This window comes from Odocoileus virginianus, chromosome 5 (assembly GCF_023699985.2).
Source record: "Odocoileus virginianus isolate 20LAN1187 ecotype Illinois chromosome 5, Ovbor_1.2, whole genome shotgun sequence".
In the NCBI taxonomy this organism is placed as follows: Eukaryota; Metazoa; Chordata; class Mammalia; order Artiodactyla; family Cervidae; genus Odocoileus; species Odocoileus virginianus.
The window spans coordinates 11,335,352-11,360,867 of record NC_069678.1 but is presented as its reverse complement, the minus strand read 5'-3'; the positions used below and the strand labels follow the sequence as shown (position 1 = coordinate 11,360,867).

Here is a 25,516-nt window from a genome sequence, read left to right as displayed (position 1 = left end):
AGCAAACTGCACACTCCGTTGCCAGGTGTTAACATGATGTCTCCCCTTTTCAAAGTGTGCTCAATTTGGTGGTTTAGTAATTGATTCTGAGTGTCCCGTCTGCTGATGGGGAAATTGGTTTAGGCAGCAGTCTCAGTAACGACATGCCAACCAAGTCTTTCAAGGTGAGTTAGAGAAACACAGCAGCTTAAAACTGCAGCATCTCGGTGCCCTTCCCCTCTCAGCGCGTGGCCTTACCTGGAACCTTATCTATTGCACTTAACTGGTGATCCCTGTGTGTCCCGGGCAGCCGCAGTCAGCAGGTGCTCCCTGCCCAGGGAGCTGGTGCTCTGTCTGTGCCCTCACATGCCTCCCCACATGCCTCTTGCTTCATGGCACTGGGATGATCGGGTGTGTGCATTTCTCCTTGTGCCCAGGTTACCTGTTCAGCCAGGGGCACCTGACCCGTGCCATTTGCTGCCGTGTGACAAGAGACGGAAGTGCATTTGAGGACGGACTCCGACATCCCTTTATTGTCAACCACCCCAAGGTGCAATAACCTAATCATTTTCCTCTTGACGTTTTCTTCTTTTCAAGTAATCCTGTCAGCAGAGCAGAAATGTACAGTGTGGGCAAGGGGAGCCTTAGTTGGTTTCCCTCTAACTTAGCCTTCCCTCCTTTTGAATGCTAAGGGCTTTCCTTCTTTGGGGGCTTCCCCGATGGCTAAGACAGGAAAGAATCTGCCTGTAAAGCAGGAGACCTGGGCTAGGTCCCTGGGTTGGAAAGATCCCCTGGAGGAGGAAATGCAACCCACTCCAGTATTCTTGCCTGGAGAATTCCATGGACAGAGGAGCCTGGCAGGCTGCAATCCATGGGGTCACAAAGAGTTGGATATGACTGAGCGATTAACACTTTCACTTTTTTCCTTCCTTTAATTTGGAATCCATTTGAATTGAGGTGGGGTTAGTACATCTGAGTCTTAGCCAAACAGAATGATAAACAAGGGGGAAAGATCGTGACCCCATATTCCCTGTTTCCTGTGAGTCTTGAGTCCCTGCTTCAGAAGCTTTCCCCTGAAAGTTTCCATCTTCCTCCCCCTTGCTCCTGGAATTCCTAGGTTGGCCGAGTCAGCGTATACGATTCCAAAAGGCAGTCTGGGAAGACCAAGGAGACAAGTGTCAACTGGTGTTTGGCTGATGGCTACGACCTAGAAATCCTGGACGGGACCAGAGGCACCGTGGATGGGTATGGAGCTGGGGGAGCACAGCCGCCCAGCCAGGCGTGCTAGCCAGACCGCGGAGGGGCGTCACAGTGTCAAACTCTGGAGCTTAAAAGTTGCCACCTCCCCACCCCCAGTGCCTCCCCTTGTTCCATCCCAGGTGATAATGAGTCCTTTCGTTTCCCCAGGCCACGGAACGAATTGTCCCGGGTCTCCAAAAAGAACATTTTCCTTCTATTTAAGAAGCTCTGCTCCTTCCGATACCGCAGAGATCTACTTAGACTCTCCTATGGTGAGGCCAAGAAAGCTGCCCGTGACTACGAGATAGCCAAGAACTACTTCAAAAAATGTCTGAAGGACATGGGCTACGGGAACTGGATAAGCAAGCCCCAGGAGGAGAAGAATTTTTACCTCTGCCCAGTGTAGCGTGACCCAGTGACTGACAGGTCGGGTGTTTCACACTGGGTGCGAGAGAGAGGTCATAGCATTCCTCATCACATGGGTCAACAGGTTTTGGGTTTTATTTTCCTTTTTTTAAAAAGAATGGAACCACGGTTGGTCTCACGGTTGGTGAGAACTGTGGGTTCCTGATATTCTACTTTTCTTTGGGAATATCAGGCCAGGTCTCGCCATCTCCCTTCTTTTTTCTCCAGCAGAGAGACAGACCGCAGGGCAGAGAGAAGGGGTTTGTTCCTTCTTTCCACCCATTTCCTCTTCTGGTCTATTTCTGTTTTTTTTGTTTTTTTTTTTTTCTGTTTCCTTTCCCTTTGTGTTTGCTACATTGACCTCTTGTGGTCTCAATTAGGTTCCAGTCAACCATGTGAATCATGCCAGGGACAGGATTTTTCATTTGTGAATTCTGAGGCCCCTCTGCTTCCCATCTTCCCCTTCTGAGATTCCTTCCTCGTGGTTGTTAGTTTTTCCTTTTCCTCCAAGAGGGTAAAGCAGTGAACTTAAAGAATCTGGTGAAACATTTCTAAGGGCCGGAGTTGAACACTGCAGTCAGCTTGTTACCGGTGCCAAGCGTGATGAGAACCTGCAGATGATGCTCCATGATCTTGCACTTTAGCCGGCTTGGGAGGGGCCCAGCGGCAGGGGAGGCCGCTGCCGGGGAGGTGCGTCCCTTCCCCAGGCGGCAAGAAGGGCTGGGACCAGCCAGATGGGGCTAATGGAATTGCCTGAGCACTAGAGGAGGCCTGCCCTCCAGGGGTAACACAGACCACTTCCCCGGTAGGCAGACATACCTTGGAATGTTGCCAAGCTCCCAGCTGCCCCTCCTAAAGCATTCCTAGGAATCTGTCCTGCTGACAGGGGCAGTAACGCTGTAGACCCCGACCAGTTGGTAGGAAGAAACCCAGGGTAAATCCTAGAGGGTAAATCGTCTCTGCTCAGATAATCATGACTTAGCAGGAATAAGGCAAAAAATCATGTTGGGTCAGACCACTGCTCTCCCCAGCGTATTTCTCGTGATGGTGACACCAAGGGAACGTGACTAACTCATGGTAAATGGGGAGTTTTAAAAAGAATGCCATAAATGTTGATCCTCAACAGCTACAGATAACCTGTAATTGCACAGATTTGAAGTTCAGATGTCATTTTCCGTTGATTAACAGAGTGCTTTTGTTTTGCCTAACAGCTTCAGAAGGTTGTCTCCGGGCGGGTCACAGACCCAGGTCTCCTGCCTGCTAGGGAATCATTCTAGGGTTGACTTGAGCAGTAACTCCAAGTGAAAGGGCAGGTTGTCCTAAAACTCTGTGAGGTGGGACTCTGGGTCTACACCTCAAGCTAACATGGACTCTTGTGGTCAGAGCCTTCGTCTCTCTGGGCCTGGCTCTGGGCCTAAGCTAGCTAGATATGCTCAAGAAAAGTACAGAGGCTCTGCCATCTCCAGACCTGAGCCTGCCTCTTTCCCTCTGGACAGTTCCTCTGTCATCTGTGAACATGCCAAACCAGTGCCCTCAGATGATTTTCCATTGTCCCCCACACCCTGCAAACTACCCCCCATCTGTCCTGGCTTGTCAACAGTGGATACACCCAGGTCCGCACGTTTATTGTTCTGGCTTCTGTGCCTGCTCTACTTTGACCAAAGTGAGAAAACGTTAAGTCTTTCAAACACACTAAGGATGTTTCTGCGGACACCCAAGTGTCCCATGGAACTAGAAGGGAAGCAGTGTCTGTCTGCTGAGGTGGCAGGGGCCTACCCCCCAGTCCTGTGAATCTTCCAACGGCACACGAGATCAGTCCCGCCCCGGGAGGCAGCTCAGCTCCCTGGTTCTTTGGGCTGGAGAGCATCACCTACTTACTCCTGGCATGTCCAGCCCCTCTGGGCATTAGAACCTCCACAGGGCTCAGTCTCAGCCACCTCTTCTCAGCTGGGAGCCCGGGTACTCTCAACCGGTCAGAGCCACCACTTGCCCCAAGATCTTGTCTAGTGAACTTACAGTATTCAGTTTCTGCTGTAGGAAGAGAGCGAGGCTTCCCTGTACCCGTGCGTCCTCTGGAAACAAGCCTGTATTGGGCCCTGCACGGCCACCCCCACCCACCCCCCCAGAAGAGGCAAAAATCCCACCTACCTAAAGTGTCTGCTTCCCTTTTTTGTCCAATCTTTGTTTTTATAAGCAAGACCTCCCCAGCTTTTTTTTTTTTTATGATCTTTGTAGTTGATTTGTCTGAACTGTGGCTGTTGTGCATTCTTTGAATAATCACTTGTAAAAAAATTTGTCGCTGCTTCAAGCTATTTCCTTTACTCACGTTGAAGGGATTTTGCTGGCTTTTGGGGTCTCGGTAGTGACTCCCAAGAGCAGAGTGGAGAAGAGCCCAAGCGTAGACTTGGGGGCCACGATGGGTGCAGTCAGTTTTATGATTCTGCTTTTATGTGTCCTTTGGTATAAGTGACTAACAATATACATTCCTCATAAATAAATAAAAAAAAAAGAATCTGATTTTTAGAAAGCCTCGAGTCTTGGTTTCCTGGGGGACGAGAAAGTGGGGAATGGTGGGAGCTGTGGTCCTGGGATTTCCGGCAACAGCACTAGCTGGGAGTGACTCAGAACCTGGGACGCGGGTCCCCCTTAGCCAGCAGAGAGGAGCCATCTCAGAGGTGAGCTTTTGTCTGGTGCGGTGGGTGCCTCAGACAGCCTTTACTTACATCCCCAGTTCCATACCCCCACCTTCCCCAGCAGAGCCCTCCATCAAGTATCTTGTCCCCAAACACGCTGTGCGAGATTTCAAGGCCCAGAGTAGGAAAGTGTCCCGTGAGACAGCATCACAGACCACAGACCAGCTCCAGCCCTCCACCCCCAACTGTCTGCCTGCAGGGAGGTGCAGGTTGCAGCCTAGGCAGACCTGACTTGGCTACTGTCTTGGGAGACAGGCCATTTGCTTTTTACTTTATAGATGGCAGCTAGAATACTTCTCTGTCTTGATTTCAAAGAGGAAACACCATTTTCCACGTTGCCGTTGGGTCAGGATGTCTACAAGTCTCTTTGACCTTGTAAAACTATGATACCAGAGGATAGGAAATACCTGACTGAGGCCTCCTAAGTCACAGTGAAACCTCCTTCTTCGACTGTACAGATGGAACAACAGGCCAGGAGGGCCAGCGACATGTTTTGGGGCACATTAAACTAGGGCCAGAACTCTGCACGGGTGTCACTCACAATGTGTTGAAACAGTCGGACGAGCTGAACAGACTCTACAGACAGTGAAGGGCAGTGTCTGCCTACTGTGAGGCCTAGAGCCTCGACAGCTGTCCTCTCTGTTCTCAGGCATCTGGTCCCACCTGGAGGGAGATGTTTCCAGGCCTTTTAGAAAACGAACCATTTTCTTCATACCTAACGTGAGTGCAGGATATAGGACTGTCCCCCCAGCTCCCAGTTCCAGGTAGGCTGGAAGGCAAGGCTGCCCCCCGGGAACATGAGGGATTTCCTGCAGCATTTTGGTTGTTACTCACCCGGCATTTCATCTCAGCCCACCATTTAATATGGCTTCCGGGATGCGGGCCCGGGTCAAACCCATGTTCCAGGAGCAGATGTGCCTTCCACGCAGCCATATCTATCGCTAGGAGACTGGGCCTCACCTCTGCCCTGTCTTCCAGGGCCCCTTTTTCACAAAGGGCCTCCCCAGGAGCTATTTCTGGGCTCTGTCTACTCCAGGCCAAGCCTTATCTTTTCCATCTGATGAATGGACTTGTCGAGCCACCCATCACAATCACTGGTTACCACTGACCTTTTCTTTAGATTTTTTAATGTCTTTAACCTCTCATGGATCCAGTTCCCCCAGTATTCTCCCTTTTCCCCATATTCACCAACCCTGGCCCGTGAGGATCTCCCCACCCCCACTCTCAAGGATTACAGAGAGATAAGACATCTTTGGAAACAACTTTATGAGAATCTTGAGTTCCTATTGAGTCTGGCCTGGAGTGGGCTAGACCAGTGCAAGTATTCCAGGAGCAGATGGGGTGGCCAAGGCCAGTGTGGGGGAAGACGGGGACACAGCAGGTGGGTGAGGTGTCCTAATGATTCCTAGACCAACAGTCCCGTAGGAACCACATGACTGTCAAACTGACCTCTGAGACTTGTTGGGATGAATATTGAAAGGTGGCTGTTTGTTCTCTGTCTAGTCTTGAGTGGCCAACTGGCCAGCATGAGTTGGCTTGTGAGGGATGCTGTGACGCCAGCCCAACTCTACCTATAAGCAGAAGGTGACAACTGGAACTGAGTCGGGACGGGATTCAGAGAAGACCCTGATGCCCTTCACTTCCCTCCCAAGGAAGCTCTTCCAGCCTCAGAGGCCATAGGGCATAGCCTCTGGGGTCAGTGTGGGATTTCAGGCCAGCACTACTTACCAGCTATATCTTGTTCTCCTGGGCCTCATTTTTCTTCTGTCAACAGGGGCCCCTTCCCTGCAGGATTGTTGTGAGGAGTAAAAACAAGCCATCTGAAGCAGCTGGCCCGGAGCACGCCACTGGTGCCCGGCAGCTCCCACTGGGGGCGGGAGGAGACGCAGGACAGGAGACGAAGCTGCACGCCCTCCCTCTTTCCTTGGGGGGAAACGGCCCGCCCTTCCTGCACAGCCAGCCTTCCACCACAGAAATGCCAGCTGGGGGCTGCCCGTGTCTTATTTGCTTTTAAATCTGCAATAACTCGGGACCAGCTGTTCCAGTATTAGACTCTCACTGCCAGAAGACTGCCTTCCTCCTGCTGCAGTGCCAGTCATCACAAGCAGAGAGTTTTTCATGCCTTCTTTTCAGATGAAAGATGGTTCTCAGATGGCCTGTGGCCTTCCCGTCTCTGATGGAGACACTCAACTGTTTGCTCGCTGCCGTCTCCCAAGTCCAGCTTGCTTGGGTTTCCATCCAGTATCTCTCGCTCTCTCTTCATATGCAGGACCAACCCCCCTCCCCCCACCCCGTCCTGACCTGGTGCTGAGCTGGGTACCCAGTTCTCTCCAGAGATGCCCACCACGCCCCCCTTCCTCCCCCCCAACCATGGAAGAGGCCAAGAGGCGTCCCCAACACCACCAAGAGGAGAGAGGACCCATGAGTGGAAGAGACTGGTTTTCCCAAGCTTCTCAGTACCCTGAGGGCTCAAAGCCTGTACCGACACGTGGTAACTTTGCCTGAGCCCTCTTCCCTCCACCTCTGTCCTCCCCACGGGCAGTCCGCAAGGGCCTGCACCCAGAGATGGAGGGAATGGTACGGCCCCAGGGAACCTGCCTGGCTAACCCTTTCTTCTATACATTGATCCTTCACACCCTTGCTGCAGTCCTCAGTCAGCTGTCACCCTCAAGTCACAGATGAGGATGAACAAGTTCAGAGTTCAGAGCTTGTACAAGGTCAGGCAGCAGACAACCTCCGGGCCTGCATTTCCCTGTGTGTCGGTGGGGTTCATGGAGAGGAGTTGGACAAGCCACTCTCTAGCAGCCCCTCTGGCACCGTTGAGTAATTTCCTTGGACAAAAGCCACTTGCGGCAAGTACTGGAAGCAAGGCCAGCCAGGACAGCAGCTGATGGGGCCTCCCCAGCAGCCCTGCCCTGGCAAGGAGCCCGGGAGAGCTGGGCAGGAAGGCCTCAGGTCAGCACCTTCCCCTTCAGAGGGAGAGTTCCTTTTCAATAGCTGTTTCAGATTCTAGGATGTTTCCTCAGGGCTGTGAATTTAAGGTGGGTCCAGGGATAATACAGGCAACTGTCCATCTGCTGTTTTGAGAAGGGAGTCTCCGTAGTGCCGAGACATTCACCCCCCAAAAGAGATGCCTGCATGTCCATTCTGGCAGGTGGGGAGATGCACACCTCATGCAGCTGCTGGTTTAACGTCTGGATGGAGTTCCTCCACAGCCAGCATGGGACTAGATCTCCTGGGAGCCTGAGCACACACCTGTGTCAGGAGGCCAGAGCCTGAGCTCAGCCCAGGAATGGGACAAATCTTTGCTGAAGGGGCTCCAGAAGGCTGTTAGGCTTACCCCAGCACCCCCTGTGTGGTATCTCTCCAGCCCCAGCTCCCCCAGACCCAGGCCCTGTTTCAGTGGGCTATTTCCTCCAGCGTAAGGGTGGGTCTGGGAGGAAGACTGACATGACAGGTGGCTGAGCCCATGCCCACCAGCTCTGCCTGCCTCTCAGATGACCCCCCAAGCATCTACTCCACACCAGCTGTAGTGCTGGGCTTTTTCAGACATCATGCCTTCCTCAAAGCAACTCCATGAAGAGGGGCTTACTAGCCCCAATTTATAGATGAGGAAACTGAGGCCTAGCCAGACTTGCTCAGGATGGCTGAGAGTAAGTGGCAGGGCACCCAGACTCTGCACTTACACTGCGTCTCCCCACCTCGGTGCCTGCAGAAGCAGGCGTCCAGCTGGACTCCAGAGAAGAGCATGGTGTGTCAGGCAGGTGCCTTAGATGCCCTTGGCAGACAGACCTCTCTGTGACCTGCTGGCTGAGCGCTGAGCCCATGTTGGGACCACAGATCAGAGCTGGTCATGTGATGGGGGCTGGGCCTGATGATCCCTTAAGAGGTCTGTTTCCCTGGCTCATAGGCCAGGGGAGCCCTTGGGAGAAGCGTCAGGATACAGCCTCCAGGGCATGCTCTCTGCAGTCCGCTGTGCAGACTTGTCCTTCCCAAGTTCTGCAGCAGCCTAGCTCAGGTTTGGTTGGGGGGAGGAAGGGGAGGAGCCAGAGCAGGAAGGATGGAGCCAGGAATAGAAGGACGGGAGCAGGAGCCGTGCTGATGTGGCAGCGCTCTGGCCATTCACACCCCGCTTGGCTGGCCTCCACAGCCAGCCCTCTCCTGCCCAGCCTGCTCTGCCGCGGGCAAAAGGGCTGGGTCTGCTGAAAGCTAACATCCTTAGTTTACTTACTCCAGCAAGCAGTCCGTTCAAATTGCAGGTGAGGTAGGGGGTGGGGAGGAGGGAGAGAAACCGCCTGTGAACCTGAACTCATACAGTTTGAGAATTTAGCCTTTACGCTCCAAGTAGGTCACCCAAAGACTGGAAACTCAGAGGCGCCCCTAATACCAAACCTTGCTCCCACGCCCTGGCCTGAATAAGAAAGGAAGTCTAGGGAGAATCCTTCACTGGGAGAAGGGGACCTGGGGCTGAGCACTGGGCTGCATAGAAATGAGGGGCTGTGGGGCAGGAAGTCTCCCCCAGGAATCCTACCTCAGCGCCAGGCTAACCTCTGAGCAGGAGCCCCGGCCACTGTGAGGCCCACCCAGTCAGCTGCTGTCCTGTTAAGCGAGGACAGACCTCCGGCCACACCCAGGCCCCTCTCCCCCTCGCGTCCCCCCCGAGCTGCATGGTCTCAGGCCAGCCCAGCACAGCGTCGGAGCCCCTGTCCCACCCCTGCTCCTGCACAGCCCTTTCCAGGACTCGGAGGCAGCCGATGACTTCACTCCATCCTCCACTTCTCAGCCTTCATCCTCCAGCAGCAACACTATTGCCTGAGTTGGTCCCAGAGGAGGAGAGCCGCCAGGACACCACGCAGTTGGTCCAGCCTCCAGGTTAGCGCTGGCTGGGTGTGGGGGGAGGGGAGGGGGAGGCTCCAAGTGAAGCAAAATGATGGGTCTGTGGGGGCAGCACCCCTCTTTCTGGTAGTTCACTCATCTCTCCTCCACCCAAAACTATTGTCCAACAGAGGGGCTGAAGGAGCATGGAGCTGGGGAGGGCCTCACTTGGAGCTGGGAGCTGAGTGGTCTGCGTGGAGGAAGGTGGCAGTGGTGTAGTTCTGGAAGAGAGGCTGCAGGAACATGCCGATTGTGCCAAAGACACAGACGAAGACAAAGATCCAAAGGAACAGGCGGTCGATCACCATGGCAACATACTTCCAGTCCTCACTCACCTGGAGAGAGGAAGGGTAGGAGACCCAGGTATCAATCACATAATACAGGAGGGGACTGGATCGGGTGTAAGCAACTTCCATCACACATCACTCCTCTCCCTCCTGACCCCAGAGTGACCGTTCCAAAGTTCGGCTCTGGTCTTGCCTGCTTAAAAGCCTCCAGTGACCCCATTGCTTTCAGCAACCACCCAAACTCCCAAGTCTAGAATCAAGAGCACCCATGACAAATATGAGCCAACATTTATCTTCTTCCAAGTCCAACTCAGACTTACCAAACTCCGGTCTGTCCTTTCAGGTCTCTGGGCCTTTGTATTTCCTCCCAGTCTAGAATTCCAGTCCTCCCTATCTCTACTTGTGAACTTCTACACATCTTTCAAAGCCTAAATCAAAACGTCACCTCTTCTATGAAGCCTTCTCTGATCCCCCTGATCAGAATGAACCTGTTTCCTCTGGGGTTCCCTCAGCATTATGCATGCATCTCTGTGCTGTGCTTAGACACTCAGTCATGTCCAACTCTTTGCAACCCCATGGACAGTAGCCCGCCAGGCTCCTCTGTCCATGGGGATTCTCCAGGCAAGAATACTGGAGTGGGTTGCCACACCTTCCTCCAGGGGATCTTCCCAACCCATGGATTGAACCCAGGTCTCCAGCATTACAGGAGAGATTCTTTACCCTGTAAAAGTCTGGCCACCAGGGAAGCCCAGTATTTTTACTCCACTGTATTGTCAGTTCAATTCATATGCCTGTCCTCTCCTCCCTCCCCAGCCCCCACTCCAACTAAGCTATGAGCTTGTAAACTACAGGGACCTGATCTGACTCATTTTTGTAATCCCAGCATCTCAAACACAGAGTTCCAGTAACTGTGTGTTGAACTAGTGAATGAAGGGCTGCCCTGCAGGCCTCTTTCCTTATATAACTGCCTGGGGAGCCCCTTCCAACAGCCCCAGGATGGGAGGACTGAGTCTCAGATGCAAACAAACCCATCCAGAAGAGAATAACCACTGTGTTTGGGAGCCAGTCACAGGGTCTGCATGAGAGCTGGCCTGCACTCAGGGCCGTTTCGCTCCCGTCGGAGTCTGGCCCTTTGCACACGTGTTCATCTGTAACCCTGGGCCTCCAGTGTACGTGGCACCAGTCTGGGCCCTGGGGATGTGAGAGAGCAAGACAGACACATCCTGAAGTTCAGTCTGCTGAGGGAGATGGACACAAAATGAGTAAAAATAAAAATAATTACACCCTTCTGGGTGCTTACATGGAAGCAAAGGACAGAGCAATGGAGGCGGAGATCTCATTCAGGGTGTGATTTGGGGAGGCCTCTTTGAGGGAGTGACACCTTAAGCGAAGATCTGATAAGTGACAAGGAGCCAGCTGTATCAGGAATAAATTGAAGAAAGAAACAGACAAACCCAAACTGTGGTGGTGGTGGTTTAGTTTCAAAGTTGTGTCCAACTTGCAAACTGAGGGACCTTCAACTGGCCTGGGCCCTTCAAAAATGCCTATGCCCTGAAAGGCAAAACCTAGGAACCGTTCCAGAGTGAAGCAAACTAAAAAGACAGGACAACCAAGTGCAATTCAAGATCTGGACTGAGGTGGAGGAGATGCTACAAAGGATATTACTGAGACAACTGAAAAAATTTTAGTATGGACTTTATATCAGATAAAGGTATTGATGCTAATTTCCTGAATTCGATCACCGAGCCTGGGTTATAGAAGACAATATCTCTGTCCTTGGGAGAGAAAAGCTGGAGTATTTGGGATAAAGGGTCACTTACTCTCAATAGTAGGGCAAAAATCAATAATAGTAATAATTTTTAAAAGGAAAAAAAAGGGCATTCCAAGCAGATGGACCAATATGCGCAAAGGTCTTGAGGCAGGAAAGCACTTAGCTTGCTTAGAACAAGCGTCAGATAAGCCAGTGACCTGAGCTGTGGAGAGATGACACATAGTGAGCAGGAAACACTGTCTGTTTGGATGGAGAAGCACAAGAAGTGAATCAGGGGGACCATTAGAAGTCCCTGCCCTAGGCCAGGCAAGAGCTGATGGAGGCCGGCAGCCAGGGAGGGGGCATGGAGATGGTTAACATAGGATGAAGCTGAGAATTATTTTGGAGGTTGAGCTCACAAGACAGGACTTCTGATGATCTGGATGGTGGGGGAGATAAGAAAGAGAGCCACCTAGGATCACTCCATGCTTCTGGTCTAAACCACTGGGTGGATGGTGATGTCATTTACTAAAAGATGGGGAGATGAGAGGAGGAGCAAGTTGGTGGTGGGGATGTAAATCAAGCACTCAGTTTTGGACATGTTAAGTTTGAGATGCCTGTGAAACATCCAAGTAGGTCATTGCATCCTCATCACCTAGCTCAGTAAATGCACATTACGTGAGTTTGCTGCAGTGGGGAAGGCAGAGGCAGAGACACAGCCAGCTGAGCCCCTGCACCACCAGCATTCCCCACCTGGCCCCAGCCACCTCTGAGCCTCCAGCCCCATCCTCTCTTGCCTCGGTCCCTCTCATCTTCCATCAGGACCATAACCTGCTCCCTGGCTCAAGCCCCAGCTCCTGCCCTCCCAAGGGACACTAGGCTCTGGAGCATCCCACCCCCCACAAACGATAATGCAGGAGCCTGCCCTTCCTTACTCCCCAGGCCAGAATGACTGCATCCCAGTGGAAACATGGCCAGTTATCATGGCAACAGTTGAGCTGCAGCCTGGAACCAGTCAGGTGATTAAAAATTGCTGGATGGGGCCAGCCACAACCCCAAATGCAGGGAAGTCAACCCCCCATATTCCCCCCTCCTCATCCCCTGGTTCAGTGTCCAAGGAGTCCCCTTCAGGGAGCGCCACTGCAGAAAAAGCTGGGTGTGCAGAAAGCTCTGGGCAGGTCTTGGAAGCCCTGGCCTTCACCTGCCTCCCCCTCCATAAATATTTCACAAAGCCACTCCCTGAGGACTCAGAAGAGAAGGAAAAGGATATTGATTTGGGGCTCTGTCCTCTTCCCAGTGGCCGGTGGAGCCACCTAACCACCCCCACCTCTCCCATAACACACTTTCTACTGCCCTCAATTTTGCCCCCAAAGCAGGGCACCCGAAGGATTCATCCTCATTTGTGCAAAGAGCTGCAGGTTAACAACATGGTCTTGGGAATACAAGCGGCAGAGAGGTTCTCTGGGAACACAGCCACAGGCCAGCTGCAAACCCACAAAGGCCTCCTCCCCTTTCTGGCCACCTTTCCAAAACTAACGACACTAAGGATGCCCCAGCCGAGGCATTTCCCTCCGGATGCTAGTACTCGGGAAGCAGCAAGGTCATCCTGTACCAACCGCAGCTTAGGCGGCGCCACCTCCCAGAAGCCAAAGAAGAGGCTGCGCCAGCGCCCAGGCCCACAGCCCCAGGCCAGACTCGCACTGTCGGCATCCTGCACATCCTGCTTTGTCTGCGGAGCTTCCAAGGGGCCCTGCAGCCCCGCATCCCATGCCCGAGTCCCTGCGCTGCACTCACGCTCTGGTCGTCGTCCTCACTCCGCATGTGATCCGCGATGAAGCGCACGCCGTCCACCGCCTCCCGGAGGCCGCAGCCACACGTTCCCCCGGAGCGCCCGGGGCCTGCTGCCGGCGCCGGCTCCGAGCCAAAGGCCCCAGCCAAGCCCTGCACCGACGCGCGGTTGACGAAGCACGTGCAGGAGTCGGCCCCCTGGGCCTCGCGGAAGAAGGCGCCGGCTCCCTCTCGCTCGCGCTGGCGCCGCCGCAGACGCAGGCGTTGGCGGGCGCAGCGGTGGCGCGGCTGCTGCATGAACAGCAGCGTGGGCAGCTTCTCCAGGAAGACGACCTTGACCCAGGGCGCCATGGTGTGCGTGGTGGGTGAACGGTGGTGCACGTTGAGCACGCACACGCTGGTGACGATGGAGAAGGTGACGAGCACCATGGTGAACATGAGGTACTTGCCGACTAGCGGCACGTCGAGGGAGGTGGGCGGCACGATCTTAGAGATGAGCAGCAGGAAGACGGTGAGCGCCAACAGCACGGAGATGCACAGCGTCATCTTCTCACCGCAGTCAGACGGCAGATAGAAGACGAGGATGGCTAGAGAGGTGATGAGGACGCAGGGGATGATGAGATTGATGGTGTAGAAGAGTGGCTTGCGACGGATGATGAAGTCGTATGTGATGTCCACGTAGGTGGAGTCATCCGGGTTCTCGTTGCGCCGGCCGGGCAGCGCCACTATGTCCCACTCGCCGCTGGGTGTGAAGTCGTCCAGGTTGGCCACGTCACTCTTGAGCACCAGGTCGATCTCAGTGCGGTCGTAGGTCCACGAGCGGAACTTCATGGTGCAGTTCTGCTGGTCAAATGGGAAGTGCTTTACCTCGATCTTGCACGCGCTCTTGTAAATGGCAGGTGGCAGCCAGAAGATGCTGCCGTCGTAGGAGACCAGAGCATTGGAATAGAAGGACACCTCGTACATGCCGTCAGCACTGCCAAGGGACAGCACAGTCAGCCCTGATTTAAGCATGCCTCCACCCCATCCATTCACCCAGCCCTGAGTGGGAAGAGAGGAAAGCCGAAGGGAGGTGTGGGAAGAGGGAGATAGAAAGGAGCAGGAATTATTAAGCAAGAAGGGGATGTGGGTGGGCTGGTGGGGAGAAGAGGTGTCCTGGTCAGAAGGCCTGAGGGGACCCTCTGTTACTTGTCATGAACTGTATAAGCCGGTTGGTCCACAAGAAGGTGGAGACGTTGGGGGAGCCAGGGAGGTCGGAGTGAGGAGCCCGGTGCAACGGAGAGGGACAGGGGCAGGTGGGAGCAGGAGATGGTCCCTAGAGTCTAGGGACTAGTGGCTTGGGGTCTTGGAGGTAAGAGGGCTTATTGTAGGAGAGCAGATAGAACCTGGGGGAGAAACTGGGACCCCCAAGTTCTTTGATTCTTACCATTCCTCCAGGAAAGCCTATTTTTTAATCAGTTTGCACACTGGGGGCTGTCAATCCTTGTTTGTGTCACACCGCAGCCCCAAACACTGGAAGTCCTAATGGACTGGGAGGGAGCTGGCCATGACCCAGGTTACCGTGGCTGTCCACGCTATACCTCACGGGTTTGGGTTTGTCTGAGCAGTGACTTGTCTGTGCCAATGAAAAGTCCCTTCTCTCCCCCAGCATGAGCTAATTTACTTTCTTCAGGACCTGAGCACTCTCAAGTTCCTCTCCAGCCTTCCCATCCCTCCAGGGTCACCTACTTGTTGTATAGGACCACATCTGGTAGCCAGATGTGTTTGGAAGGGAGCCGAACTTTCTTCATGTTGTCAAATTCCTCAGGCTTCCAGGTGAGGCGATAATCCTCCCACTCCTGGGAAAGGGAAAGAGGGAGGCAGCACCGACCTCTGCCCTGGGAGGGGCTCAAGGTCAGGACAGGGACAAAAGGAGGCCTATTTGGCTTGAGGAAGTTTTTAAAAGTCATTGCCTCACCACCGTGACTTCTCGGCCCAGCAAAAGTGGCTTTTCATTTAATTTGCATAGCCAAGCCAAGATATTAGAATCTACATTTTGTGAATGAGAAAATGAATCTTGCAGTGTTTAACATATTCAAAGTTAACAGAGCTGGTGAGTGGAAGAACCAAGACTCATATCCAGTTATTTAAGATCCCAAGGTCTATACCTTTCTGCCTCTCTTGAGGAGATTCAAAGAGGGAAAAGCACATGCAAAAAAAAAAAAAAAAAATGGAGATAAGAGAAGCCCAGAGGTGTGGGCAGGAAGAGCTCTAACCTGAGTCAGCCAGACATTGGTGGTCATGATCTGCTCCCGCTCATGCTGCAGGGAAGAGAAGCTGCTGAGAAGTGCCCCCTGCCACCGACCCTCAGGTCTGTGGGCCCCCTACACCACCCAGGCTCCTTCCCCCACCTGCCCAAGCCTTGGGGACTCCAGAAGAATTAGTGCAAACATACTCTGGCTATGCCAATTTCAGTAGCTGGGCAGAGAGTTTGGGACCCCCACTCACCACACTGATGAGCTGGGCCAGTGATACCATGAGCTGTACTGTCACCAGCTCAGAGCCATTGGTAGCTGGGCGGATAAGTTTGTTGTAGCGGGAAGGATCCAGGAGATGCTCTACCAGCCGCTCTTCTGTGTCTGTACCCCAGACTCCTGGGCAGGGGAGCGGGGTGGGGGGCAAGAGGTAAGTACACAGCAAGGAGGGCCCACCCAGGATCCCACTCTCCCCAGGCAAGTGGGACAACCTAGGCCCAAATAGGAAGCTGTAGTTTCCCACAGCCCATCCTTAAGAAGATAGCAAAATTCTTAGGTTGCCCCCATGGAAGCCCCTCATAGAGAAGTCCCTCTCTGAGATCACTGACCAAGAAGCCCAGACAGTCCCCCCACAGCCTCCCACTAAAAACCTATTCTTCAAGGATCAGTGAAGACCCTGCTCTTCCTGCAAGATCTCAGAGGATCATTTCAAAAGATTTGAAGTTTCTGGTTCCATGGTTTCTTCTAGAAGATATCTACAATTCAAGGAAGGTTTTAGAGGGTAGTGAAAGGAGAACAGTCATATGTGTCCCACCACACAGCCTTTCTTCTCAGTCAGCACCCATCTCTGTGTACCAGTAATGTTATGCGCCTCTACATGTGACTGGCTGTGACCCCCTCCCCGAAAAGGTATTGGGTTGGAGTAGAATAATTGGGCTACCTGAGCTGTGTGGGACAGGGCATATATTTCACCTCAAGTTCCACACATACAGGAGCTCACCTCTCAAGAGATTACAGGAAGATATGGAAAGCTCATTTGGTTGTATATTCCTTTTGTACCTGCCCCACCACACACTATCTCCTGCAACCCTGCACGAACGCACCCCCACGTCCTCAGAGACCCCTCCCTGGCCCTTAGCCTGGCAGAGCTTCTTCCCTTCCTGTCTCCTGTCCACCCTCCAAGACAGTTGAGAAGTTGCTTGTTTCCATTTCCTGCCTTGCCCGCGTGGAGTGAGCATAATCAGGAGCCCAATATGAGGGACAGGAAATGATGGAGAGCCAAGTGAGGGTGCCGAACCAGGTAGATTTTCTTGAGCTAATGGTTTACTGGAAGTTAAATAGCAATTCAGCTGCAATCAGAGTCTCCCCTTCCTTCCTCTCCCGCCACCACTGCCCAGGTTGCCCTCTCTTCTCCGCATCACTTCGAGCAAGTCCTTCTCCCAGTTCAGCCTCCCAGGTATGCCCAGCTTTCCTGGGGTCTCTCCCCTAACTCCCAGGAGACTTCCCGCCTTAGGGATCCCTCCCTTACAAATTCGAGCCTGAGTGAGACAGAGCGTGGCGACTTGTCCTTACCTGAGCACAGTCCAAGGAGGCCAAAGCTGAGGAGCAGCGCCATGGGACCTGAGAGCCAGGCCATGCCTCTAGCATAGCTCGCCGGCTCGCCTTAAACGTGCCAGAGCACGCCGCAGGCTGGAAGGCCGCGGGCGGGGCGCTGTCCGTGGTGCTGAAGCCGCTCCCGCGCCGCCAGCGCCAGGCGGGAGCGGAGCCCAGGGTGTGCGCACAGCCTTTGGTGCTGCCGTGATAATCTCCACGGCGGTTCCCCGGGCTCCAAGAGCGAGAAGGAACCCGCTTCTCGCTTATCCCGGTCTGAGCAGGCGGAGGCTTTTCCGGCTGCTCTTCCAGGGAATACAATTGGGACGGTGAGGGGGAGGAGTCTCCGCCCCGGAGGCGGAAGCGCCAGAGCTCAGAATAAAAGGGGTCCCTGGGTGGGGTATTCTTCTGCTGGTCCTGCTTAGTTAGAGTGTGCGTGAGGAGGAAAAAGGATGGCTCACCAGACGGTGGAGGAGTTCTGAAACCCCAAAGTTGAGGCAGGACCTGGAAGGGCCTGAAAAGGCTCAGGAAGAAAGCGCAAGTAAGACAAACAGGTCAGGACATCCCCAGAATGAGGGGAGTGGAAGTCAAAAAGAGTTTCTGGGTCTCACCTTCTTTTTTTTCTCTTACCAAACCCAAATGCCCCTGCTTCCTGGGAAGGCTGAGGATGCAGCCAAGAAAATGCACTTAGGCCCTTAGAGAATGAGAGGGAGGACTGTAGGTTTGCTATTTTAAGAAAGCAAACAATTTGGAGTCTAGAGACAGAATCCCTTCATCTGTTCCCTTCCATACCTCCACAGAAGGCATCCAGGGGATCTAAGGTGGGGACATGTGGACATCTGAAAAGAAGGTGACCTTCAAGAGTGGAAGGGTAAGTGGCCCTTATCAATTAGCCTTTCTCACCCACATTCTGTTCCTCTCCAGTCTTTGACTTCTGTGTGACAAGGGGGAATCAGAGGATAATTTCATAGAAACCAGCCCAAGAATGAAGCTAACACAAAGGGAAGCAAAGATGAGACAGAGAGAGGTGTCAAAACTCAATGACATCTTTGATCTTAAAAGCCCCGAACTTTTAACTTCTGAGCCAATAAAGGCTTCCCTTTTTTCTTAGGTGGATTTTTTTCAGTTTCAACCAAAAGATTCCTGACTAAAGCAGCCTTATCATACATCAAGGCACTGTCTTGTTCCAGCTCTGCCGACTCCTTCAACCTTCTCTGGGCCAGTACCTGCAGCCCCACACTCCTCATGGTAATATCTTTATTTATTTATTTTTTAAATAAACCTTTTCTTTTTCTTTCTTTTATTTTTAAATTTATTTGGCTGCACTGGGTCTCCATTGCTGTGTGTGGGATCTTAGCTGTGACATGCGGGATTTAGTTCCCTGACCAGGGAGGGAACCCAGGCCCCCTGCATTGGGAGCACTAAATCTTAACTACTGGACCCATCCTCCATGCTTCAGGGCCTTTTAAACATTCAGTTCCCTTGATTCTGTTTTCTCCCATTTCCTGTCAGCCACTGTCTACTTTGAACACCTGGCAGAAACATCAGTTCCTTAAGGAAGCTATGCCTGACCAAAGATTAGGTCAGGTGCCCTGAGACATGTTTCCAGAGGATGATAAATGAGTAAATAAATCAATATAAGGTGGTAGCTATCTCTCCTCCTAGATTTTGAACCAGCACAGTGCCTGGCATATTGTGAGGGTTCAACAGATAAGCCAAAGGGTTGGTACAGGACTGAAATCTTTTAACATGTAGAGAAAAATTCCTCTCTAAAAGCTCAGCCAAAAGCAATGTATATACATGTACTTAGTTCCTGGAATTGAGAAGGAAAAGCAAAACAAGTATCAGCAAAGGGCTAGAGAGGATGTGGGATGACTACAGTCTCCATAAGGTACATGGAAAGAAAGTGAAAGTGTTAGTCGCTCAGTTGTGTCCGACTGTCTGCCACCCCATGGTCTGTCCATAGAATTCTCCAGGTAAGAATACTGGAGTGGGTTGTCATTCCCTTCTCCAGGGGATCTTCCCGACTTGGGGATAGAACTCAGGTCTCTTCCATTGCAGGCAGATTCTTTATCATCTGAGCTACCAGGGAAGCCCAAAGCATGTGGAAGTGGCCATAAATCTGCACCACAAGCTCCAGGGCATATACATGTGCAAACATGTTATCATCTCTTAAGAATTCAAGAAATCTTAGAACCAAGGAAAGAAGTGGAGAACAAAAGCCTTACGAAAAAGGGAAGGAATGTGTGTAGTCAGTCCACTTGGGAAACGGGTCAAGGGTGGGAAGAAGACTTCCCTCCCTGACCCCTCTGCCTTCAACAATTCAGATCAATTGTTGGGTATCTACTGTTTAGTTATCAAAGATGTGGTGATCAAAAAGACTTAGTCCCAGCTACTAAGGAGATCATAGTTTGGTGGCAAAGACTTGTGACACCATGTGGTGGTTGATCTAGAAGAGTGTAAACACGGTGCTTTGGAAGTATGGATGAGAGAGAGGTTCATAGTGCCTGAGAGCCTGGAAGGGGTAGAGATGAAAATTGAGATTTGAAAGATGAGAAAGCCAATAAGACAAGGTGGCTAAAAGGCATTTCAAACTCCTAAAAGAGAGACACGGAGCATTACATGTAGATAGTGCTCAGTACTTTCTTCTTTCAGTGAATGCTGGGTGATAGAAGAAGGCTGCAAAAGTCTTCTTTTATGAAAGTCTCTCTCTCGAGTGGCTGCTTGTCTCTGTATTGACAGACTGGAAAGTCATTTGCTTCCTTGAGGCCCTCGGTCACTCCCTGATGCTCCTTTCTGGTCAGTTCGGGCAGCTTGTTCGCCTTGGCCTCTACCTTTTCTTTTAAAATTTCTCAGCTTTTGTTCCGAGTCCTCTGAGCACAACCACCCAGTGGTGGAGGAGAGCTGGAACACCCTTCCTGCCTCCTTCATGCCTCCACACACACCCCTCCCATATCTACCAGGAAAAGAGGACAGGCCGAGAACCACACAAGGTGATGGATACATGTAGGAGTATCAGTCCTCAGGCAAAACAGTGAACAGGCAAGGTTTTGGTGGGACACACCCAAGGCCTCTGATGGTGAGGAACATTTTTTTTGGAAAGGCATTACAATGTTCAGTTCAGTCAGTTCAGTCACTCATCATGTCTGACTCTTTGTGACCCATGGACTGCAGCACGCCAGGCTTACTTGTCCATCACCAACTCCCAGAGCTTACTCAAACTCATGCCCATTGAGTCACTGATGCCATCCAACCATTTCATGCTCTGTCATCCCCTTTCTCTTCCCACCTTCAATCTTTCCCAGCATCAGTCTTTTCCAAGGAGTTAGTTCTTTGCATCAGGTGGCCAAAGTATTGGACTTCAAACTTCAGTATCAGTCCTTCCAATGAATATTCAGGACTGATTTCCTTTAGGATTGACTGGTTTGATCTCCTTGCAGTCCAAGGGACTTTCAAGAGTCTTCTCCAATACCACAGTTCAAAAGCATCAATTTTTCAGCACTCAGCTTTCTTTATAGTCCAACTCTCACATCCATACATGACTACTGGAAAAACCATAGCTTTGACTAGACGGACCTTTGTTGGCAAAGTAATATCTCTGCTTTTTAATATGCTGTCTAGGTTGGTCATAGCTTTTCTTCCAAGGAGCAAGCATCTTAATTTCATGGCTGCAGTCACCATCTGCAGTGATTTTGGAGCCCCCCAAAATAAAGTCTGTCACTGTTTCCATTGTCTCCCCATCTATTTGCCATTAAGTGATGGGACCAGATGCCATGATCTTAGTTTTAAGATTTTTAAGATGGCTGAGTTTTAAGCCAACTTTTTCACTCTCCTCTTTCACTTTCATCAAGAGGCTCTTTAGTTTCTCTTTGCTTTCTGCCATAAGGGTGGTGTCATCTGCATATGTGAGGTTATTGATATTTCTCCTGGCAATCTTGATTCCAGCTTGTGCTTCATCCACCCTGGCATTTTGCATGATGTACTCTGCATATAAGTTAAATAAGCCGGGTGACAATATATAGCCTTGATGTACTCCTTTCCCGATTTGGAACCAGTCTGTTATTCCATGTACAGTTCTGTTGTTTCTTGACCTGCATACAAATTTCTTAGGAGGCAGGTCAGGTGGTCTGGTAATCCCATCTCTTTAAGAATTTTCCACAGTTTGTTGTGATCCACACTGTCAAAGGCTTTGGCGTAGTCAATAAAGCTGAAGTAGATGTTTTTCCGGAACTCACTTTTTCGATGATCCAACGGATGTTGGCAATAACATTACAATGTTATTTCTCTATTTAGGATACTTTAAGTTTAAAACTTTATTACCAGAGTAATGCAAATCTATGAAGAGCAATTGGAAAACACAAATTAGCAAAACACAAACTAGATTCATAATCTTACCTCTTAGGAAAAAAAACAATGTTTGCATTTCATATATATATATACACATATCTGTATGTGTGTGTGTGCGTGTGTGTGTGTGTGTGTGTATACACCCAATTATCTATATGTACTTAGATATAACTGTCTTCCCAGGTAGCACTAGTGGTAAAGAACCTGCCTGCCAATGCAAGAGATGTAACAGATTTGGGTTCAATCCCTGGGTCTGGAAGATCCCCTGAAGGAGGAAATAGCAACCCACAGCAGTATTCTTGCCTGAAGAATCCCCTGGACAGAGGAGCCTTGTGGGCTACAGTCCATAGGGTCACAAAGAGCTGGACACGACTGAAGCAACTTAACTTTTTCACTTAGATATACGTGCAAAAAGCATATAAATCGTAAGTGTACAACTAGATAAAATTTCACAACATGAACACAGCCTTGTAACTCCCACCCAGATTTTTAAAAAGAGAGAATGTTAGCAATATTCAGAAGCCCCCCACTATATTCCCTGCCAGGCTTTATTCCACCTTCTTCAAAAACAGGGGGAAGGAGGAATAGAGAGTGACTCCCTAACATGTACTGCTTGAAGTTCAGGAACTAGAGAGAGGTAATGGTTACCCAACTTTGTGAATGTAGTACATGTCACTGAACTGTACACTTTAAAATGGTTAAAATGGTAAATTGTATGTTATGGGTAATTTCTAACAATTTTTTTTAATGACCAAAAAAGTAAGTACTATTCTGACATAACAACATAGATTAACTTTGCCTGCTGAATTTTATATAAATAGAATCATAATCTTTTGTATTTTTTTTTCAATAGTGAGAATCAAGAGCATTGTTGAATGCAGTTGTAGTTCATCATCTTCATTGCTACAGAGGATTCCATTGTATAAATGCACCACTGTTTATCCATTTTACCACTGATAGACATTTGGGTTGTCTTCTATTTCAGACTATTAAAAATAACACCACTTTGAACATTCTTGTTCATGTTTTTAGTATACAAATATATGTGTTTCCATTTACTTATTAAAAAGGAGCACACTGTAAAATAGCTTTGTGGCCTTCTTTTTTTAATTTAATTTCTTTATTTTGGGCTGCACCAGGAAGCTTGTGGGATCTTAGTTCCTTGTCCAGGGATTGAACCCCAGGCCCATGGAGTGAACGCACTGAGTCCTAACCACTAGGCTACCAAGGTTCCCACAGCCTTCACTTTTCATGTACTATTTCTGAAAGCTCTCTCCATGTCAGTATATCCATGGCTGATTCATGTCAATGTATGACAAAAACCACTACAATATTGTGAAGTAATTAGCCTCCAACTAATAAAAAATAAATAAATAAATAAAATAGTTTTATGTCAATCTATTTGATCAAATATTTAGTAACTATTTTTAATAGCTGCATAGTATCCCATTATGGGTAAATGTTTGCACACACCTTTAATAGTTTCCAAGTGAAAATGCTGAGTCAAAGGTTTTTTAAATTTTCTTATTATTTAATCATTTATTGCTGAAATGAGCTCCAGAAGGACTGATAGTATTAGAGTGACCCTGGGGCTCCAGGCTAAAGCACCTATGATCAACACCTCTATAAGCTTGCCTGTGCTGACCCCTTCCTTTTATTCTTCCCTGCCTCTCAGTCATTCCTCCTTTGTCTTAGGCCTTTCTGCCCAACCTCCTACTTTAGGACCAGTTCTTTAAAAACACCCCCCCCCCCATTTCCATCTAAGTAACTTCTCTTAGTACTTTCACACACTTTCTTGGGAGTTAATCCTGACTATTAGCTCCCTTCAAGACCTTTACCCTCCTTCATCCCTCTTATTGCATTTTTCACATTGTATTACAGTTGATTATACCTGGTTCCACTTCATCCATTACTATGTGTTCCAAAGAGCAACTGGAAAAGGAGTAAGGCTGTATATTGTCACCCTGCTTATTTAACTTATACGCAGAGTACATCATACGAAATGCCAGGCTGGATGAAGCACAAGCTGGAATCAAGATTGCCAGGAGAAATATCAATAACTTCACATATGAAGATGACACCACCCTTACGGCAGAAAGCGAGGAGGAACTAAAGAGCCTCTTGATGAAAGTGAAAGAGGAGAGTGAAAAAGCTGTCTTAAAATTCAACTTTCAAAAAACTAAGATCATGGCATCCAGTCCCATCACTTAATGGCAAATAGACGGGGAAACAATGGAAATAGTGACAGACTTTATGTTCTTGGGCTCCAAAATCGCTGCAGATGGTGACTGCAGCCATGAAATTAAAAGACACTTGCTCCTTGGAAGGAAAGCTATGACCAACCTTGACAGCATATTAAAAAGCAGAGACATTTCTTTGCTGACAAAGGTCCATCTAGTCAAAGCTACGGTTTTTCCAGTAGTCTTGTGTACATGTGGGAGTTGAACCAATAAGAAAGCTGAGCGCCAAAGAATTGATGCTTTTAAACTGTGGTGCTGGAGAAGACTTTTGAGAGTCCCTTGGACTGCAAGGAGATCAAACCAGTCAATCCTAAAGGAAATCAGCCCTGAATATCCATTGGAATGACTGATGCTGAAGCTCCAATATTTTGGCCACCTGATGTGAAAAACTGACTCATTTGAGAAGACCCTGATGCTGGGAAAGATTGAAGGCAGGAGGAGAAGGGGACAACAGAGCATGAGATGGTTGGATGACATCAACGACTTGACAAACAAGAGTTTGAGCAAACTCTGGGAGATGGTGATGGACAAGGAAGCCTGGCGTGTTGCAGTCCATGGGGTCACAAAGAGTCAGACACAACTGAGTGACTGAACTGAACTGCACTGGAGCAGGAGCAAGAAACACAACAAAAATGATAAAGTGAGTAGCAGTGGTCATGTGAGGAGCCAGGAATCAAGGTAGGCTCTCCCCACAGGGAACTAGCTTCTTTGTCTCTGCATCCCCTGTGTTTAATACAGTTCCTGGCAAAGAGCAAGTCCTCAGGACGTGTTTGCTGAGTTGGTGACAAAATGCTATGCTTCTGGGAGCAAGTCAAAGGAGAAAACTGTTCACTCTGCCCCAAATAAGTGCATCTGTTCACTCTGAAAACACATGACCTTTTGGAGAAAAAAAAAATCTTCACAATTCATTTTCCATAGAGCAGCCAGAGTGATCTTTTTTTTTAAGGCTGTGTATGTGTGTGTGTGTGTGCGTGCACGCACACATGCGTGTGCACACGCACCATGCTGCATGTCTAATTCCCCTACAAGGCATCAAAATCAAACCTGGGCCCACGGCAGTGAAAGCACCAAGTCCTAACCACTCGACCATCATGGAATTCCCCAAAGTGATCTTTTAATATTTTAAATCAGATCATGCTACTCCCTGCTTAAAATCTTTCAACTGTTTCCCACTGCACTTTGAATAAAACTCAGCAAATTGCTGTGGTCTCTATTCTTCACTGGCCTCATCTCCTGCTCCCTCCTTCTTGTCTTTCACGAGACTCAAGGTATGCTGATCCTCTATTTTTTTTTATAAATGAGCTCTTACTGTGTGCACTGGACTGAGCACTTTTCATGTTTTCTCACTTAATCCTCCCAACAGTCTTATAAGGTAAGTACTATTATGGTTTCCGTGTTACAGATGCTGAAAGAGAAGCATGTCAGGCTAAGTAACTTGCTGAAGGTCACACCTTTAGCAACTGGCAGAGCTGGGGTTTGAAGCCCATGATCTCAGCCAGTATATAATGAGCTTCCTGCTTCCAGGTCACACCACCTTCGTTCTCAGGGTCTTGGAGGTTGGCTGTCTCTCCTGGAATGCTCTTTGCCAGGCCCTCCCAGGCCATCCTTCTCTTCATCAGAGATCAGCTCAAACCCCACTCCCTAGGGAGACCTTCGCTGACTACTGGATTTAAAATAACCCCCAGTCATTCCCTCCCACGTGACCCTGCCAGTCTGATAGTCCTCTGGTTATTATTCATTTGTTTATTGTATAACTCCTTGCACTTAGAATGTTAGTACCATGAGAACTGGGATACTGTTTGTCTACTGCTATATATTTATGGTCTTCCCAGGTGGCACTAGTAGTAAAGAATCCACCTGCCAATGCAAGAGAATTAAATAAAGAGTGATTTATTATGCAAGAAATAAATCTAACAAGGGTTCGATCCCTGGTCAGGAAGATTCCCTGGAGAAGGGCATGGCAATCCACTCCAGTATTCTTGCCTGGAGAATCCCCATGGACAGAGGAGCCTGACAGGCTACAGTCCATAGGGTCACAGAGTCAGACATGACTGAAGTGAGCGAGCAAGAAACGTGCTATGTGCCCAGC

The 25,516-nt window shown here is 50.0% G+C and overlaps 2 protein-coding genes and 1 long non-coding RNA gene across 11 annotated transcripts in view; 2 read left to right on the top strand and 1 right to left on the bottom strand.

Annotated features, from left to right (window-relative positions):
• Window positions 1–4,140, top strand: part of ADAR (adenosine deaminase RNA specific) — a 52,280-nt gene extending 48,140 nt beyond the window's left edge. For all 7 annotated transcript variants that reach the window (XM_020887388.2, XM_020887394.2, XM_070467425.1 and 4 more), the window contains 3 exons: window positions 417–529; window positions 1,097–1,224; window positions 1,387–4,140. In XM_020887388.2, coding sequence (XP_020743047.2) covers window positions 417–529; window positions 1,097–1,224; window positions 1,387–1,624 — 479 coding nt within the window. In that variant the 3' untranslated portion in view covers window positions 1,625–4,140. The remainder of the gene's footprint in view (window positions 1–416; window positions 530–1,096; window positions 1,225–1,386) is intronic.
• Window positions 4,141–5,565: 1,425 nt separating this feature from the next.
• Window positions 5,566–17,160, bottom strand: CHRNB2 (cholinergic receptor nicotinic beta 2 subunit). Its single transcript, XM_020887386.2, has 6 exons — window positions 16,823–17,160; window positions 15,504–15,649; window positions 15,272–15,316; window positions 14,745–14,854; window positions 13,023–13,992; window positions 5,566–9,526 (listed from the first exon to the last, which is right to left on the bottom strand). The coding sequence occupies exons 1-6, from the start codon at window positions 16,884–16,886 to the stop codon at window positions 9,356–9,358; spliced, it is 1,506 nt and encodes a 501-aa protein (XP_020743045.2). The 5' UTR covers window positions 16,887–17,160; the 3' UTR covers window positions 5,566–9,355.
• A 25-nt stretch (window positions 17,161–17,185) lies between these two features.
• Window positions 17,186–24,629, top strand: LOC139035138 (uncharacterized). Of its 3 annotated transcripts, none has more exons than XR_011487670.1 (4): window positions 17,186–17,394; window positions 17,641–17,711; window positions 17,952–18,088; window positions 23,069–24,629. It is a non-coding gene; the product is annotated as an uncharacterized lncRNA (long non-coding RNA). The 3 variants fall into 3 exon arrangements; XR_011487671.1 differs by lacking the exon at window positions 23,069–24,629 and adding an exon at window positions 21,371–22,033; XR_011487669.1 differs by lacking the exon at window positions 23,069–24,629 and adding an exon at window positions 22,041–22,541 and having other exon boundaries at window positions 17,188–17,394.
• The last annotated feature ends 887 nt before the right edge of the window (window positions 24,630–25,516 follow it).